The sequence below is a fragment of the Bos indicus genome, chromosome 8 (assembly GCF_029378745.1).
Source record: "Bos indicus isolate NIAB-ARS_2022 breed Sahiwal x Tharparkar chromosome 8, NIAB-ARS_B.indTharparkar_mat_pri_1.0, whole genome shotgun sequence".
Taxonomy (NCBI): Eukaryota; Metazoa; Chordata; class Mammalia; order Artiodactyla; family Bovidae; genus Bos; species Bos indicus.
The window spans coordinates 48,213,692-48,233,836 of record NC_091767.1 but is presented as its reverse complement, the minus strand read 5'-3'; the positions used below and the strand labels follow the sequence as shown (position 1 = coordinate 48,233,836).

At 37.8% G+C, this 20,145-nt stretch overlaps 1 protein-coding gene across 1 annotated transcript in view; it reads left to right on the top strand.

Annotated features, from left to right (window-relative positions):
* Positions 1 to 16,194, top strand: part of C8H9orf57 (chromosome 8 C9orf57 homolog) — an 85,803-nt gene extending 69,609 nt beyond the window's left edge. The window contains exons 2-5 of the mRNA XM_070794163.1: positions 7,083 to 7,213; positions 7,665 to 7,774; positions 11,661 to 11,783; positions 15,074 to 16,194. Coding sequence (XP_070650264.1) covers positions 7,083 to 7,213; positions 7,665 to 7,774; positions 11,661 to 11,783; positions 15,074 to 15,198 — 489 coding nt within the window. The 3' untranslated portion in view covers positions 15,199 to 16,194. The remainder of the gene's footprint in view (positions 1 to 7,082; positions 7,214 to 7,664; positions 7,775 to 11,660; positions 11,784 to 15,073) is intronic.
* Positions 16,195 to 20,145: the final 3,951 nt, after the last annotated feature.

The following is a 20,145-nucleotide window of genomic DNA, read 5'->3' as shown; positions in this document are numbered from 1 at the left end:
TCATCATCTCTTGTTTGTTTACTTTCATTAAAATCTCTTTTACCTTGAGTATGCCATCCGTTTCCTTATGTATTATGTATTAGTATTATGTATTAGTCTGCTAGGGTTGCCATTACAAAGTACCACTAACTGTGTGACTTAAATAACAGAAATTTACTGTCTCACAATTCTAGAAGTTAGATATCCAAAACCAAGGTGTGGACAGGGCTGGCTCCTTCTGAGAACTGTGAGGGGGAATCTGTTCTATGCCTCTCCCCTAGCTGATGAAGTTTTGCTGGCAATCTTTGGCATTCCTTGGCTTATAAAAGCATCATCCCAATCTCTGCCTTCATCTTCACATGATGTTCTCTGCCTGTGTATCTCTGTCCAAATTTCTCCTTTATGTCATATTGAATTAGAAATTACTCTAATGATGGAATTTAACTAATTGGACGTGCAATGACCCTATTTCCAAATAAGGCCACTTTCTGAGGTACTTTCCATACTGTTCATGGGGTTCTCAACAAAAGTCCATCTAGTCAAAGCTTTGGTTTTTCCAGTAGTCATGTTTGAATGTGAGAGTTGGACCATAAAGAAAGCTGAGCACCAAAGAATTGATGCTTTTGATCTGTGATGTTGGAGAAGACTCTTGAGAGTCCCTTGGACTGCAAGGAGATTCAGCCAGTCCATCCTCAAGGAAATCAGTCCTGAATATTCATTGGAAGGACTGATGCTGAAGCTGAAATTCCAATACTTTGGCCACCTGATGTGAAGAACTGACTCGTTTGAAAAGACCCTGATGCTGGGAAATATTGAAGGTGGGAGGAGAAGGGGATGACAGAGGATGAGATGGTTGGATGGCATCACTGATTCAATGGACATGAGTTTGAGTAAGATCTGGGAGTTGGTGATGGACAGGGAAGCCTGGTGTGCTGCAGTCCATGGTGTCACAAAGAGTCAGACACAACTAAGTGACTGAACTGAACTGAACTGAGGTCCTGGGGTAGGATTTCATACATATTTTGGAAAGACATGATTCAACCCATAACACCTTTTTGGACTCTGATAGATATTTCCTACCTGTCATCAATGTTTATCACATTTCCCTATTTTATTTTCTTATGGTACTCATTGTTATTTGAAATTATTTTATTTGTATGTACATATATTTGCTTTCTCATTTCTTTTTCTTTCAATAGAATAAAGGTGCATGATAGCAAGGTTTTTTTTTTTTTTTTTTTGCTTTTGCTTTAACTATATAGTATGTGACACATACTAAGAGGTCAATAAGTCATTATTGAATAAATGGCAACATCTAAAGTTTGGTTTAGAATCTTAAACTGCTATAGATTCTAGTTATTACTGCATATAAATTATAATGTTCATTTGCTACTGTAACATCTCTGTTACCCATAAAGGAAGTTCACATTCGGTATTTGAGGAAACATCCTCATGGAGAATGAGGACACTTCGGCTTTTTTGGTCCCAAATCTTCATTTACTTAATAAGTCATATAAAGGAATCTTGTAATCTCTCTGAATCTCCCCAAATGGGAATAAAAAGTTTTCTATCCCTAAGCCACCAAGGTTGGTGGCAATATTTTTTTAGCTTCAAAGTAATATAATTCAGCATTAGTTCTTAGCAGAGATCAGGACAACAGTGGCTCTTACAGGTAAACCATCCTACAGTAAGCATTTGAGTGCTTTTAAACCCTGCTGTCACCCTCCTGGGCATAATGTTAAAGTTATGTATTTCACATTTTTCTTCATCACAAAATCTACTGGAAAATAGAGGAGAGTGTCTTAAATGTGACTCACTAGTAGTACTCTGCAACATGTGTATCTGTGTGTCACACTGCAGCTGGTGTGATAGGCACCAGCCCATCTATATGCATATACATTCCTCTTACTATGGTGAGAAATCAAGGTTCATACAATACAAATGTCATTTCTTGCTACTAAGGAGGCTTTATCCAAACCTGTGATTTTAGAGTTTCTCCTTCTGTTCACTAACTGGAGGACTAAAATGGAGCTGGCAGTGGTTTAGTCGCTAAGTCGTGACCGACTCTTGTGATCCCATGGACTGTGGCCTGCCAGGCTTTTCGGTCCATGTGGAACCACAGAACACTATAATCCAACCCTTCATTATAGAGGTGAGGAAATCAAGGCTCAGTATGATGAAGTGAATTATTTAAGGTCATTAAATGTCTTTGTATTACCACAGAGGTAACCATCCCTAGAGACAGACAATCCTGTCCTGATTTGCCTGAATAGAGCTTTCCCAAGGTTCTCCAGCATATTCAGACTTTAAAGACTCTGGACTTGTAGCTAGCTTGGATTCTAGGATTTCAGTCAGAAGGTTGAATCCTAGGAACCAGCTACTTCTTCCTTCTTACTGCCAGGGGAGAACTATCTTAAGAGACAGCCAAGCAACCCCTTGAAAAAACCAGAGTTTGCTTATTTCCTCAGGCCCAATACAGCACCTAGGACCTCAGTCTACACCAGCCCAAGGAGAGTCCATTCAATTTCATGGCTTATCCTTGCCACTTATCCTTCCCACAATCTCTTATCTTCATGCTACTACTCTGGGATTCTTTTCTCTGATCTTCCTTCCAGTAAAGATATCCCATTCATTTGGCAAACATTTATCAAACACCTATTATGTGCCAGGCATCCTACTAGAACCTAGAGATAACAAGATGGCATTTCTTCACTCAAGAAGATAACACTCTGACTAGAGAGAATATAAAGACATAATTATTTTAAAGTGTGTTAAGTGGAGTATTATTGCAGAAAAAGATAGGACTGAGCTGTTTCCTGACTCAAGACAGTTTGCATTAAGATAGTGAACACTTAGTCCTTGGCATTTCTCTCATCTATTTCCTCTTTTGCATCCCTCCTGTTGCCCTGGTTCCAGGCTTTATTATCTCTTAACTGAACTAGTGCAATGCCCTCCTAATGTTCTCTCTGTCTCCAGTCTCACCTTTGCCAGCCTTTCACTTCTCTACCAAAATGATATAGGAAAAAAAAATTAAATCAGTATGGCTGCAACATAATAGAAACTGAATAAATACTTATTGAATAACATCACTCCTTTATCAGATCATATCCGATCAGATCAGTTGCTCAGTCATGTCCGACTCTTTGCGACCCCATGAATCACAGCACGCCAGGCCTCCCTGTCCATCACCAACTCCCAGAGTTCACTGAGACTCACGTCCATCGAGTCAGTGATGCCATCCAGCCATCTCATCCTCTGTCGTCCCCTTCTCCTCCTGCCCCCAATCCCTCCCAGCATCAGACTCTTTTCCAATGAGTCAATAGTAAACCCATTGACTTACTGTATCGAATATTACAGAATCTATAAAAATGCATTCTTAAGGAATACTTAAAGACAAAATAAATATTCAACATGTGAAAAAGTTTTTTTAAAGCAAACTATAAATCTATCACTGACTCAATGGACATGAATTTGAGTAAACTCCCGGAGTTGGTGATGGACAGGGAGGCCTGGCGTGCTGCTGTCCATGGGGTCGCAAAGAGTCAGACACAACTGAGCAACTGAACTGAACTGATAAATCTATACTATATATGATGTAATACAAAGTATTTATTGCGTTTTTATGTGTAAATGTACTAGTAGACCATATGTACTAATACACTAATGTATGCATATGAGTAAATGTACTAATAGCATGTAGATACTAACGCACACATACCCCACACCCACACACCCATACATTAATTTACATTTCCTGACACTGTAATTAAAAGTGCATATTTCAAAATACCCTTTGTCAATAACTTTTTCATCTTTGTCCAATTGATAGGCTAAAGTATACTGTTATTTTAGATTTTTAGCTACTAATTAACATTATATTGCAAATCTTTGACTCATTATTAATGAGGGAAAAAGGTACTCAAACTCTGCTGGTGGTAAGAAGATCGATAGTCACTTTCAGGGGCAATTTGATGGTATTTATTGGGCTTCCCTGGTGGCTCAGTTGGTAAAGAATTCACCTGCAATGCAGGAGACCTGGGTTCCATCCATGGGTTGGGAAAATCCCCTAGTGCAAGGCATGGCAACCTATTCCAGTATTCTTGCCTGGAGAATCCCCATGGACAGAGGAGCCTGGCAGGGTGCAGTCCAAGGGGATGTAAGGAGGTGGACACAACTGAGCGACTAAGCACAGCACATTAAAACATTACACAAACACACCCTGAGTAATTCCACTTCTCAGAATCAGTCTTGGAAAAACTACTTGCATAAGTGCCCAAGGACATATACACACATTGTAAAACTGTTTGTCATTGAAACAAAACAAAACAAGAGCTTATGTGGAATTCCAGTTGAGCTATTTCAAATCCTGAAAAATGATGCTGTGAAAGTGCTGCACTCAATATGCCAGCAAATCTGGAAAACTCAGCAGTGGCCACAGGACTGGAAAAGGTCAGTTTTCATTCTAATCCCAAAGAAAGGCAATGCCAAAGAATACTCAAACTACCACACAATTGCACTCATCTCACACGCTAGTAAAGTAATCCTCAAAATTCTCCAAGCCAGGCTTCAGCAATATGTGAACCATGAACTTCCTAATGTTCAAGCTGGTTTTAGAAAAGGCAGAGGAACCAGAGATCAAATTGCCAACATCTGCTGGATCATGGAAAAAGCAAGAGAGTTCCAGAAAAACATCTATTTCTGCTTTACTGACTATGCCAAAGCCTTTGACTGTGTGGATCACAATAAACTGTGGAAAATTCTAAAAGAGATGGGAATACCAGACCACCTGACCTGCCTCTTGAGAAACCTGTATGCAGGTCAGGAAGCAACAGTTAGAACTGGCCATGGAACAACAGACTGGTTCCAAATAGGAAAAGGAGTACTTCAAGGCTGTATATTGTCACCCGGCTTATTTAACTTCTATGCAGAGTACATCATGAGAAACGCTGGGCTGGAAGAAGCACAAGCTGGAATCAAGATTGCCGGGAGAAATATCAATAACCTCAGATATGCAGATGACACTACTCTTATGGCAGAAAGCGAAGAAGAACTAAAGAGCCTCTTGATGAAAGTGAGAGAGAAGAGTGAAAAAGCTGGCTTAAAGCTCAACATTCAGAAAACTAAGATCATGGCATCCAGTCCCATCATTTCATGGCAAATAGATGGGAAAACAGTGGAAACAGTGGCTGACTTTATTTTTCTGGGCTCTAAAATCACTGCAGATGGTGACTGTAGCCATGAAATTTAAAGACGCTTATTCCTTGGAAGGAAAGTTATGATCAACCCATTAACTTTAAAAACTTAAAAAAGCAGAGCCATTATTAAAAAGCAGAGACATTACTTTGCCAACAAAGGTCCGTCTAGTCAAGGCTATGGTTTTTCCAGTGGTCATGTATGGATGTGAGAGTTGGACTATAAAGAAAGCTGAGCACCAAAGAATTGATGCTTTTGATCTGTGGTGTTGGAGAAGACTATTGATCATACCTTGGACTGCAAGGAGATCAAATCGGTCCATCCTAAAGGAGATAAGTCCTGGGTGTTCATTGAAAGGACTGGTGTTGAAGCTGAAACCCCAATACTTTGGCCACTTCATGCGAAGAGCTGACTCATTTGAAAAGACCCTGATGCTGGGAAAGATTGAGGGGAGGAGAAGGCGACGACAGAGGATGAGATGGTTGAATGGCATCACCGACTCAATGGACATGGGTTTGGGTGGACTCCAAGAGTTGGTGATGGACAGGGAGGCTTGGCTTGCTGCAGTTCAATGGGTTGCTAAGAATTGGACATACCTGAGCGACTGAACTGAACTGATGTTTCATTAACCAGGAAAAGTGAAAGCAAAAGAGAAAGTCACTCAGTCATATCTGACTCTGTGTGACCCCATGGACTATACAGTCCATGAAATTCTCCAGGCCAGAATAGTGGAATGGGTAGTTGATTCCTTCTCCAGGGGATCTTCCCAACCCAGCGATTGAACCCAGGTCTCCCACATTGCAGGTGGATTCTTTACTGTCTGAGCCACCAGGGAAGCTCAATCAACCCGGAAATGGCTAAATAAATATAGTATATCCATATCAAAAATATTATATAGCAATGAAAAAAACAAAGAAGTAGTTTTAAAGACTGACCTCAAAAGATTTTAAACATACTTTTGAGTGAAATACAAAGGGAAAAATTATATGTAGTATATGATACTATTTTTACAAAAAGCAATTTTGAACTGTGGTGTTGGAGAAGACTCTTGAGAGTCCCTTGGACTGCAAGGAGGTCCAACCAGTCCATTCTGAAGGAGATCAGCCCTGGGATTTCTTTGGAAGGAATGATGCTAAAGCTGAAGCTCCAGTACTTTGGCCACCTCATGCGAAGAGTTGACTCATTGGAAAAGACTCTGATGCTGGGAGGGATTGGGGGCAGGAGGAGAAGGGGATGACAAAGGATGAGATGGCTGGATGGCATCACTGACTCAATGGACATGAGTCTGAGTGAACTCTGGGAATTGGTGATGGACAGGAAGGCCAGGCGTGCTGCGATTCATGGAGTTGCAAAGAGTCAGACACGACTGAGCAACTAAACTGAACTGAACTGAATATTATACATATTCCCAAATTACAGATGCAGTATAAAAATGCTCAGAATAAAAAAGACACTCAACATATTTAATATGGTTACATTTGGGGTAGACACTCAATTTGGTGGGAACATGTTCCAAAGTGATTTCAACAGTCTTCATATTATAATCTGCTTCAAGAAGAATGTACTAATTTAGAACTATATATTAATTCATAAATAAACATTTCTAAAAACCAAAATGCTTTCTGAATGTATCAAGTTCCACTGTAAAGATTATACGGTATTTTTTTTTAATATCAAGATCAAGTACTTTATGTAATGAACAGATAAAAATGCCCATATGGCTATGTGTACATGAACTAATTAATCTGTAGCATAGGGAACTTAGAAATTATTAGCCAAATTTATAGTTAATTTGTTTAACTGGTACCTGACTTAGTTTTATTATGTTAAGTTCCATATAGATCAGACAATTCAGGTGAAAATTTTTATGTCTGTCTACTTGGTTAATTTTTACTGTTTAAACTGTTTAGAATCTAGAGGATCAGAGACCTGCCTCACTGGTTTCAGTTATAACAAACTATTACATCAGAAATTTTTCTTCTTATCCTTTAAAGACATTAAGACCTAGAAAATTTCCACAACATATTAATAAAGAAGGCAGGTAAGTCATACATAACTGAAATGTTATATTTTAGCCAACCTGACAATTTCTTTCCCTTCATTTTAATAAATGTTAACTATTGTTAACTATCATGTTTCCTTATAAATATGATCATTTGCAATGAAAACATTAATTTGTGAAGAAGCATATATAAAAATGTTTGGCTAATAGTTAAAAGTATTTTTAACAGGATATTATTCTAGAAACATTATCTACTTCATTTCCTAGTTTTGCAATTCAGGGAGATTATTGATGGTGGGAATGGCATTTGATAAGAAAAAGACGCTTAAAATGTTCTGAAACTAGGAGAAGTTTACAGTGAATTTTTGACAAATACATTATTTTTCCTTTACAAGTGAATTTATTTATACCTTCTTAATGAAATAAATGAACTTTAGTCATTTCCCATTTTATAATAGCTAACAAATGTACAACTTTATTGCTTCCCCAGGAAAGATTTAATGGTGGTACATGTCTTTCCTTCCATCTTCTTTTTGGCTAGAAATCTTAGAATGAGGACTGTCTTCAATGGTGCTTTTATCTTTTTCTGCCTCTTAGGTGGTAAGTCATTAAGAACACATAAATCAAAAAGAGGAAAAATTACTCAAGAAACTGCAGAATTATAAGTGGGGGGTGATCTTAAAGTATTTAAGATGTTTATAGCAAAGCTTAAGTAAACCCTTAATAATAAGAAAGTGAAAGTCGCTCAGTTGGGTCCGACTCTTTGCGACCCCCTGGACTGTAATACAGTCCATGGAATTCTCCAGGCCAGAATACTGAAGTGGGTAGCCTTTCCCTTCTCCAGGAGATCTTCCCAAGCCAGGGATCAAACCCAGAGCTAACATTTATTCAGCACTTCCTATATGCCAGGTACTGTTCTAAATATTTGTATTTAAAAAAATAAATAAATATTTGTATTAATGCACTGAATCCACGCCATAATCCTAAGAGTTAAGTGCTATTATTTCTCATTTTATATATGAGTACACTGAGTTGGTAGATGGTGGCCCAGAAGTTGCTATTACTATCATTAAACTGGAACTAACCAAACTAGGCAGGAAGCCTTTATAAATATGGCCCAAGTTAAACAAACCAGGTCTAGCTGCTGGACCACCCATTTGTAGTCTCTGCTTCCCACACTGCCCTCATTACTAAATACAGTTCACAACAGAGTTCTGATTATCCCTTGCAGAGTACAGGAGCAAACTCAAACTGCTAGGGTCTCTGCTGTATTTGAAGTCTTTATACTCCTCTTCTGTAAAGAATGTGTAGGGGACACTGGAATAGGTGAAAATTTTCAAGAGAACAGCTTTCCTGTCTTTTGGTTATCATGACAAAAATTATTCAGTCAGGGGATTGTATTAATTTTGTTGGATACATAGAAAAGATGTGAGGGTTAAAGAAGAGGATTCAGCATAGAGAGAAATTTTGAAGTAAGGAGTGCCCATGAAGCAAGGATGGTTATTTTAAAAAGGTCACCATCATTGTGATTTATAATGTTTAAGTAATTACATATATATATTTTTTTAATATGCATTTAAATAATTAAATATAGCCTGTTAGGTTTTCCCCACAATAAGGTCATAAAGTAGCATACTTCAGAATTAATCATGTGAGGAAACTATTAATTTAATATAAAACCTGAAACTTTGAGTTTAGTTGTCAAATTGGAATATATCATGTGTAGTTATATTAATAAAACCAACAATACATTTTCAGACAAAAACAGACTGGAAGAAAGGATATGGGATCTGTGAATATGTTGATAAGTAGTCGTGCAATGGAACAAGTACAGTCAACAAAAAGCCTAAAAGTTAAGGCATTGTCTTCAGTTACAGTAAAGAATATCAGGGCCAAGTTTTTAGGAAGAGGGCTATCGATGTTGGGTGTGGAATCAGAAGGAAGGAGAGAGAGAAACTAGAACAGATCTCATCCAGGAAACAAGCCAGGGGCCTTGGGCGTGACGGAGAAAGATCCAGCATCATGTAAGCTCCCCAGCATGCAGGGCCACTGAGCCATGAAGTGGATCTCTAAGGACAAGTTGTAAATTGAGAAATCATGAGTCCAGGAGGAAAATTCACTTGGGCGTGACTTGAAGAAGCAAGCAGCTCTAGTACTCTGGGCAGGTAACTGATCCTGAATCTCAGAAGAATCAAAATCTCCAGCAAGAAGAAGGTGACATCAGAAGGTTTGGGATACACAAAGGTAGGCAGCTTCAGTGACATGGAGTATTTGGTCAAAACAAGGGGTTTGGATTCAAATAGACCTTTTTTAACTCCTGTCTCTGCCTTTGGAGTGAACTACTTAAAATTTTATGACCTCAGTTTCCTTTTGTGGGAAATGTAGAAAACTGTACATGCCTGAAAATTTAGTTGTGGGAAATGACTGGGCTAATGCATGTAAATTGCTTAACAGGCTCCTTGGCAGAAACTAAGTTCTTTTAAAAATATTTGCTGGTTGATCACTGATTATAGATTGAAAGTTTGTCATGTTCAGGGAGAGTACTAATGTGAACCAAATAAACCAAAATGTCTTGAGAAGAGTTTGAAACTGGAGAGAGTGGTCAACAGAGATTAATTACCCTCATTAGCCAGACTGCTGCTGCTGCTGCTAAGTAGCTTCAGTCGTGTCCAACTCTGTGAGACCCCATAGACGGCAGCCCACCAGGCTCCCCCGTCCCTGGGATTCTCCAGGCAAGAACACTGGAGTGGGTTGCCATTTCCTTCTCCAATGCATGAAAGTGAAAAGTGAAAAGTGAAAATGAAGTCACTCAGTCGTGTCCAACTCCTAGAGACTCCATGGACTGCATGCAGCCTACCAGGCTCCTCCATCCATGGGATTTTCCAGGCAAGAGTACTGGAATGGGGTGCCATCGCCTTCTCTGATTAGCCAGACTAATTTCTATTAAAAGTGATCTCTTCCAACTCCCAATATGTCAGAAATACAAAATACATTGCACAGGACTTCCCCAGTGGTCCAGTGGCTAAGACTCCAAGCTCCCCAAGCAGGGGGCTCAGGTTCCACCCCTGGAATCTAGGTCTTACATGCTGCAGCTAAGAGCTTGCATGGCGCAACTAAATATCCCACATGCCACAAGGAAGACTGAAGATTCCACGTGCTGCAACTAAAGCCTGGCGCACTAAATAAATAAATATTTTTAAAAGATTATTTTAAAAATACTTTGCACAAAATATTTCATAAATGTTTCTTTGGAGTTAATCAGTGAATAGGAGTGGAATGGCAATGGTTTTCATATATTAAAAGATTGGAACAATGAACATAAGACAAATTTTAGTTCAATTTCTGAAGAATCCGTTAACAATCTGAGCTTTTTCTTTTAATGATAATGAGCTCTCTATCATAAGCCAAGGCTTCCTGCAGGGATTATTACAAAGGCAGCTCCTGAATTCAGTAGAACCAGTGCTTCTCAAAAACCGGTCCAGACATCTTCATTCAAATCACAAGTCCTCCATTGTTTCTGGGCACCTAAAATACAGATTCCTGGGCCCCACCTCCTATAGATTCTAACTTAGGTGCTGTGGAGGCTGTGGAAATCTGTGTTCATTTTAACTGTTAATGTTAAATGTTCATTTAACATTTAAGTAAATCTGATGCATAGTCAGATTTGAAAAGGGGTCTTCAAGTTAATGTCTTCCAATCTCACCTATGTTGACTAAGTTCAAGAGTCTCTGGGCTACTTCCACATAATGAAAATAAATAACTCTTTTAAGCCAAAATAAAATGAACACAGATTTTCACAGCCTCCACAGAACCTGAGTTAGAAGCTACCAATGTGCAAACAGGGCTTCCCTTTTGGCTCAACGGTAAAGAAGCTGCCTACAGTGCAAGAGACCCGGGTTCGATCTCTGGGTCAGGAAGATCCCTTGGAGAAGGAAACAGCAACCCACTCCAAAATTCTTGCCTGGGAAATCCCATGAACAGAAGAGCCTGGCAGGCTACAGTCCATGGGGTTGAAAAAGAGTTGGATACAACTTAGCAACTAAACAACAATACCTAAACATTAAGCAATAAATGCTCAAAGAGAACCTACTACATATAATGTACAGCCTTAGACATTGAAACAAAGGCCTAACAGTGAATATATGGCTGAAATTAAATATTCTGGCTAAATAACTTTGGTTTAATTTAATTAGGCTCTGAGTTCCTGAATTTATTTTAACCAACTAAGTTGTTTAGCCCACCTGGCTTCATTTTTAATTAGTTCAGAGTGCTTTCACTTCTTTAATGTTGCATATGTTATAAAATTCCCCCCATTAAATTCCAAAAATAAAATATTTTAAATTTATATGAGTTATTAGAATCAATTTATAAAATATTGTTTACTTTTTAAAGTTGAAAATCACGACTTTATTTTTGGATTATTCTTTTCTCTCTTTTTTTTTCCCTCTCTGATGTCTATCTCTATTTTCCCTATTCTGTACTTGAGCTGTTGGAGGTGTGATTTGTAGACAATGCAACCTCTCAATCCCCTTTCATGGATGTCTTTTGGACTTTGGAACATGCAGAACAAAACCTGGACAGTACTGTATAAAAGAGGTCCTTATTAAAGGTAAGTCATGACACTTTAAAAATCTTTAATTAAAATGAACACAGGAAAACTTACATAAGAGCAAACATTGAATGAGCATTTACTACATGTTAGATGCTTTACTAAGGGCTTTGCCTGGATTACATCACATCAATAAAACAATGATTTGAGCTGGATCTTGTCACTATTCCCAATTTAAGGATGAGAAATCTGAGCAGAAATTTACATGATGTTACACAGTTAAGCAGTGCTGTCTAATTCAAATGTGAGTGTTTAATTCCAGAGCATGCATTCCTAAAGAAATCTATATACTGCCTCATTCACATCATTCACATCCTCACAAAAAATTAATACATAATTTCCTTCTAAGTGTAGGGCTCTGTGCAATCACATAGGTTTCATGTCCAGAAACCCAACCTTGTCCACATGAGTTAAAGAAAGAAACAAAAATGCAAATGATGAAAACTTTAGAAGAAAATATTGGAGGACATATTTTAAGCTTAAAAGAAAGGAGGCCTCCTTAACATCCAAAAGACAAGATTATAAAGGAAATAATAGATAGATTTGAATATATCAATATTTTAAAATTTATGAAATGAATGATAACCCCAAAATTAAAAAGATGAGGGTTAAACTCATCTTTAGTGAGTGAAAATAATTGGAAATAAATAACAGAAAAAGTATTAATATCTGCCTAGAATAAATAACTTCTAAAAAACTAATTTTTCAAAGACCAACAATCAAAAAGAAACAAAATTGTTAAAGGAGATATAAAGGTAATTTTCAGAAGAGGAGATATAAATGACTTACCCTAAAAACATGAAAAGCTGCTCAACCTGAGAGTAAATGTCAAAGAAATTCAAATTACAAAAATATTATTTTTAACCCATCAGATTGCTAAAAATTACAAGAGTTTTGTAATATCAAGGGTTAGTGACTATACAGGAAAATGGGAATTCATACATTTTCTAATGACAGTTTAGATTGGTTTGGCTTTTTAAAGACAATTTGTGAATTTCAGTTAAAATTTTAAATGAGCTCAATTTTCTACAAAGCAATTCATTTCTTGGAATCTACTGCAGAGAAATACATGTAACACAAAAAAGCATGTGTCAAGGTTATTGCAACATTATGTTTAATAGGACAGTAACAGAAATTATCTAAATGTCTATAGGTAACTGTTAAACTATGATATATTCAGTTCATGGATTGCTATGCAATACTTAGAATGAACAGATCCCTCTGTTAACATGAAAAAATATTTTTGAAATTGTTGGACAGAAAAAAAGTCAGGGGCAAAACAGTATGTGTAGTATACCACTTATGTATAAAAATCCACAAAGCAAAACTCTAAAATTCTTTATGAAAATGGAAGAGGAGGAAAAAATGAGAGGAAATCAGAGTCAGTTGAGAGAGAGGAAGAGAATCTGGGGTAATGTCTGCTGAGGTGCTGGTTTTAATAGGGTTACTTGAGCTTTGTTCAACCAATGTACCTTCATCCCCTCTCTGAATTCCAAGTACCGTCTCTCACCTGTGCCAATCAAGAGCCCCTTCCTATCAAAGAGGAAAGGGGCCAGGTCCCTCCACCCCCAGAGCCCTGAAATATTAGCTTTCAGTGACTGCTCTTCTCTTCCTGAATGTGTACAGGTAGACCTCTAGTCAGCTTATCATAAAAACTCTGCACATAAAAGCCTGGAAGCTTATACAGAAAAATCTTGACAATATATATCTCTAGGTTGGGTCAAGGACCTAGAATAATTACAATGTTGTAGGAAGAACAGTTTTCCAACATGGAAAGTCTGACATTTCACTCTGATGCAAAACAAATACAATTGGAACTTAGGCTTTTGATGATGTTATCAACAATTTGTCAACACTACTGACACTTTCACAGGATAATTCTTTGTTATATAGGGCTATTTTGTAGAATGGTTAGCACATTGCTGGCTTATACTCACTTCATCCCAGTAATATCTTCTAAGTTGTAACAATAAAAATGTTTCTGGGGACTTCCCTGGCAGTCTAGTGGTTAAGACTTTGCCTTCCAATGCAGAGGGTGTGGGTTTGATCCCTTATTGGGGTAAGCCATGCAGTGCAGCCAAAACAAATTTTTTAATGAGAAAGATATTCTGTTAGAAGAATGAAAAGTAAAAAACTGGAAGAATATCTGATAAAGGATTCATTTTCAAAATATATAAGTCATTCTTAAAATTCAATAATAAAAAATGGTTCTGGGCATTATCTAATGTCCTTAGGTTGGGGAGCAAAATTACTCCCAATTGAAAAAGACTGCTGTTTTCTCAAATTTCCAAAGAGTCATGTTTTGCTCCCTTTAGAGAAATGTTCTTGGTGTTCTCCCCCATACAACTGGGGGAGTTACTAGACAGTACTGTCACTTACTTTGTACTTCTGTGTATTTTCCACATTTTCTACAGTGAACATGTATTACTACTTATAACTGGGGGAAAATTAAATGAGGTCAAGGACATGCCTCCATTCCTAAGAAGCACTTACACATTTAAACAACTCTTATGTGGATTCAGCCCTTTGAGTAGCTCATGACCTGGGTAAAACTGAGCGATGATTATTAGGAAGTCTCTAAACAGCCAACATTTCAGAAACTTCTACATAGTGAAAGGCAATTGCATGGCTTTTGTCAACTGAGTTTGAAAGCTATTTTGTTTTACAGTTTCAAAGCTTTGTATTGTAATGTACCCAACTAGAATAACTTTAGGTGGGAGTTCTTAAAAGGCAAGATGATTGTATTCTCATAGATCTAGAGCTTTCACTTTGTTTTCCTTTGTTGTTATTGTTTTTTTTTTAATTGGAGTATAGTTGCTTTACAATGTTGTATTAGTTTCTGCCGGACAGCAAAATGAATCAGATATATAGATAGATAGATAGATAGATAGATAGATAGATATAGATATATAGATATATAGATATATATATCTCCCCTCTTTTTAAAATATCCTTCCAGTGTAGATCATCATCGTACACTGAGTATAGAGTTCCCTGTGCTGTACAGTCAGTTCTCAGTTATCTATTTTATACATAGTAATGTATATATGTCATAAAAAGGAAGGAAATAGTGCTGTTTGCTGAGATGTAGATAGACCTAGACACTGTTGTACAGAGTGAATTCAGAAAAACAAATATCGTATAATATCGCTTATATGTGGCATCTAGAAAAATGGTACAGATGAACATTTTTTTCCTTTTTTTAACCTGTTAGTTATCTGAAGCATCTGAAGCCAGGTCAGTTGCACCCTCTAAGGGATTCTTCTACCATGATCTCTTGTTTCCCCCAGGTGGAATTCATTGGTATACAATTGAAGGCTGCACAGAAAGCCAAGACCAGTGTTTTCGGAGAATCCTGACATCTCATCAGATTTACTCTACTCACTGCTGCCATCGTCCTTTGTGCAATTTCTGAGCCAGGGGCCCATATCTAAACTGGTTCACTGATCAGTCAGTCTCAAAGCCTGAGCCAGTCATCCCAAGATGGCAACTACCATCAATCAGCCCTCTGCAACAGCCTCAGACCTGCAGGTTGTAGGAGTTATGGTCTGAAACCAAGGCTCTTAATGTGCCCAACATCCACCTCATCTCAGAAACATCCATTCCTACACCATTTTCTCCTCTCTCCTCTTTCTGTTTATTTCCCCTTTCAGTGATTTCAAAGCCAAAAAGCAAAACTGTGAGTGACTCTCTGAGTCAAATTATGCATGTGATATCTACTTTACTAATTTTCCTAAATATTTCCATACTCCAAAAAACAGTTACCAATGAGTTGTATCACAAGATACCAAGTGACTTGAAAGTGTTGGTTTGGTTTCCAAAGCAAACCGCCCTGCTCTTTCAGGTCAATTTATTGCATAGGGGAAACGGCTTTAACAAATACTGCAGGAAAAATAAGCGGGGTCAGCAAACCGGGATAAGAACTATGGACTCAAACGGCAAAGGTCTCAGGCAGGTGCAAGGGTTCGTACTTATTTTTCTCATCTGTGTTAAAATTTGTCAAAATTTTGGATTTCCGTACTTCAACCACACATTAGTGCTTTGGCTAATCTAATTTTGGCAGATTAAGCAATTGAACTGAAGCAGGGAAATGGGTTTCCCTGCACAAGAAATTTTAAAGGTTTATAAATATACTTTTAACTGCAATTTGGATTTTTTTAATGTGCCACATATTCAATTATTCTCATTCAATGCCCTACTTTTGCAATTTCAAGATTATTGTGTTTTAAATTTTAGTTATTTTTCTCTGTATTTCCAGGTGTTTGACAAATTTAAATGGTAAATAATAAGTCTCAATAAAACCTTCTTATTTTTTTTCCTCAGAACTTAGGGCAACATCTTATACACAGTGGGCCTTTAACAAATGCCTTTCTATAAACTTTGAAGTAAAAAAAGCATTAAAAAAAATAATCCCAAGGAAACTAGATATTTTCCTCTACACTCATTTTACCTATATTCCTTAGACCACATTTTTGAAACCACAAAAAAAATTTCTTCATCCTGAAATTTAAATCCATTTGTTATTATTCTATCACTCTATGAATCAGCTACATTGGTAAACAGTGGTTATTCTAAATCAGTGAACTTCATGGAGATTTTACTAAGTCTGTTAAGTCACTTCAGTCGTGTCTGACTCTGTGCGACCCCATAGACAGCAGGCCACCAGATTCCCCCGTCCCTGGGATTCTCCAGGCAAGAACACTGGAGTGGGTTGCCATTTCCTTCTCCAATACATGAAAGTGAAAAGTGAAAGTGAAGTCACTCAGTCGTGTCTGACTCTTAGCGACCACATGGACTGCAGCCTACCAGGCTCCTCCATCCATGGGATTTTCCAGGCAAGAGTACTGGAGTGGGGGTGCCATTGCCTTCTCCACATGGAGATTTTACTTTTTCTTTAGTGTAAGCAATGCTGTTTACCCAGTTTATAAGTAAACTGGGAGGCGGGGTGGGGGTAGGGAGGAGAATGACAAGATCAGATAATCAGTGACTAATTCCAGAGGACTTCCCAAGCTTAATTCACAACCCAAGTGATGGAATGAGAAAACACTAGATTGCTTACTTTTTGATACTGAGCTGTGTTTAATCCCTTGTCAGTTGCATCATTTGCAAATATTTTCTCCCATTCTGTGGGGTTTTTGTTTTATTTATGGTTTCCTTTGCTCTGCAAAAGCTTTTCAGTTTAATTAGGTTCCATTTGTTCATTTTTGTTTTTCTTTTTATTACTCTAAAAGAAGTAGATCCAAAAAGGTATTTCTGTGATTTATGTCAAAGAATGTTTTGCCTAAAAAAATAATAACTAGGAAGTAGGTGCAGGTGTTACTATTTTGTGTTACCAATTAGCCGATAACCTTGCCAAGTCTCTCTGGTCTCTCTTTACCTCATTCTCCTCATGTATAAGATGAATAGGACTGAATCACAAGATCTCTCAGATCCCTTCAAGTTCTAACATTATAGGCATACCTCAGAGATATTGTGGATTCAGTTCCAGACTGCCACTAAAACAAATATTGCAATATAGAGAGTCACATGAATGTTTTGATGTCCCAGTGCACATAAAAGTTATATTTACACTACACTGTGGTCCGTTAAGTGTACAATAACTTTATGTCTAAAAAAATACACTCCTTAATTAAATTCTTTATTGTCAAAAAATGCTAACCATCATCTGAGCCTTCAGCAAGTTGTAATCTTTTTAATAGTAAAGGATCTTGCCTCCATGCTGATAGCTGCTGGATGGTGGTTGCTATAGACTGGGGTGAGTGATAATGAGGTGACTGTGGCAATTTCCTAAAATAAGAAAACAATGGACTCTTCCTTTCACAAATGGTTTCTCTATAGGATGCAGTGCTGTTTGACAGAATTTTACCCAGTCTGAAGTCGATCCTCTCAAACTCTGCCACTGCTTTATCAATTAAGTTTATATAATATTCTAAATAATTTGGTGTCATTTCAATAGTCTTCACAGTATCTTCACCAGGAGTTGTTTCCATCCCAAGAAACTACTTTCTTTGCTCATTCATAAGAAGCAACTCTTCATTCCTTAAAGTTTTATCATGAGATTGCCACAATTCAAAAGAAACCACTTTCTTTGCTCATTCATAAGAAGCAACTCTTCATTCCTTAAAGTTTTATCATGAGATTGCCACAATTCAGTCATCTTCAGGCTCCACGTCTAATTCTAGTTCTCTTGCTATTGTCACCACATATGCCATTACTTCCTCCACTCACGTCTTCAACTTAACCCTCCAAGTCATCCATGAGGGCTGGAATCAACCTCTTTCCAAACTCTTATTGATGTTGATATTTTGACCTTTTCCCATGAATCATAAATGTTCTTAATGGCATCTAGAATGGTGAATTCTTTCCAGATTTTCAACTGACTTTTCCCAAATTCATCAGAGCAATCACTGTCTAAGCCAGCTATGGCCTTATGAAATATGTTTCTTAAATAAGAAGACTTGAAAGTTGAAATTACTCTTTGAACCATGGGCTACAGAATGGATGTTGTGTTAGCATGCAGAAAACAACATTAATCTCACTCTACCTCTCCATCAGAGCTCTTGGTTGACAAGGTGCACTGTCAATGAACAGTAATAAAAACTATTTTGAGAGGAACCTTTTTTTGAGCAGTAAGTCTCCATAGTAGGCTTAAAATATTAAGCTAACCATGTTGTAAACAGATATGCTGGCAGGTTTTGTTGTTCCATTCCTAGGGAACAGGTAGAATAGATTGAGCATAACTCTTAAGGGCCCTAGGGTTTCCAAAATGGTAAATTAGCATTAGCTTCAACTTCAAGTCACCAGCTACATTAGCCCCTAACAAGAGAGTCCGACTGTCCTTTGAAGCTTTGAAGCTAGGTATTGACTTCTCCTGTCTAGCTATGAAAGTCCTAGATGGTATCTTCTTTCAATATAAGGTTGTTTCATCTACACTGAAAATCTGTTTTGTTTGTAGTCACCTTTATTATCTTAGCTGCTGCTGCTGCTGCTAAGTCGCTTCAGTCGTGTCCAACTCTGTGCAACCCCATAGACGGCAGCCCACCAGGCTCCCCTGTCTCTGGGATTCTCCAGGCAAGAACACTGGAGTGGGTTGCCATTTCCTTCTCCAGTGCATGAAAAGTGAAAGTGAAAAGTGAAAGTGAAGTCGCTCAGTCGTGTCCGACTCTTTGCAACCCCATGGACTGCAGCCCACCAGGCTCCTCTATCCATGGGATTTTCCAGGCAAGAGTACTGGAGTGGGATGCCATCGCCTTCTCCAAATTATCTTAGCTAGATCTGGATAACTTGCTGCAGCTTCTACATCAGCACTTGCTGCTTCATCTTGCACTTCTATGTTATGGAAATGGCTTCTTAAGCCTCATAGACCAACCTCTGCCAGCTCCAAACTATCCTGCAGCTTCCTCACCTCTCTCATCCTTCATAGAATTAAGAGTTAGGGCCTTGCTCTGGATTAGACTTTGGCTTAAGGGAATATTATGGCTGATTTGCTCTTCTCTTCAGACCACTAAAACTTTTTCTATAGCAACATTAAGGTTATTTCACTTTCTTATCATTCATGTGTTCACTGGACTAGCACTTTTAATTTGCTTCAAGAAATTTGCATTCACAACATGTCTGTTTGATGCAAGAGACCTAGCTTTCAGCCTCTTGGCTTGTATTCCTCACTAAACTTACTCATCTCTAGCATTTGATCTAAAGTACAGACATGTGACTTCCCCTTCACTTGAACACTTAGAGGCCAGTCTAGAGTTTTGTTTTGTTTTTTAGTATTTTACTATTTTTTATTATTAGTCTATTTATTTGGCTGTGTCAGGTCTTAGTTGTGGTGTTCAGGCTTTTCTAGTTGTAGCACTTGAGGTTAGTTGCCCTGTGACATGTGGGATCTTAGTTCCCTGACCAGGAATTGAACCTGTGTTCCCTGCATTGAAAGGCTGATTCTTAACTACTGGACCACCAGGGAAGTCCCCATAGAGTTATTAACTGGCCTGATTTCAAGATCTTTGTGTCTAATGGAATACAGAGGCCTGAGGAGTTGGAGAGAGATGAGGGAATACTGATTCAATGGAGCAGTCAGAATATACACACCTATCAGTTAAGTTCACTCATCTTAAAGGGGTATGATTCATAGCACCTAAAATAATTACAACAGTAACATCAAAGATCACTGATCACAGATCACCAAAACAAATATAAAAGTGATGAAAACATTTGAAATATTGCAATAATTACCAAAATGTGACACAGAGACATAAAGTCAACAAATGCTGTTAAAAGGAATAAAGTAGCACCGATAGATGCTCAATGCAGTTGTTACAAATCTTCAACTTATAAAAAATGCAATACTCTGAACTACAATAAAGAA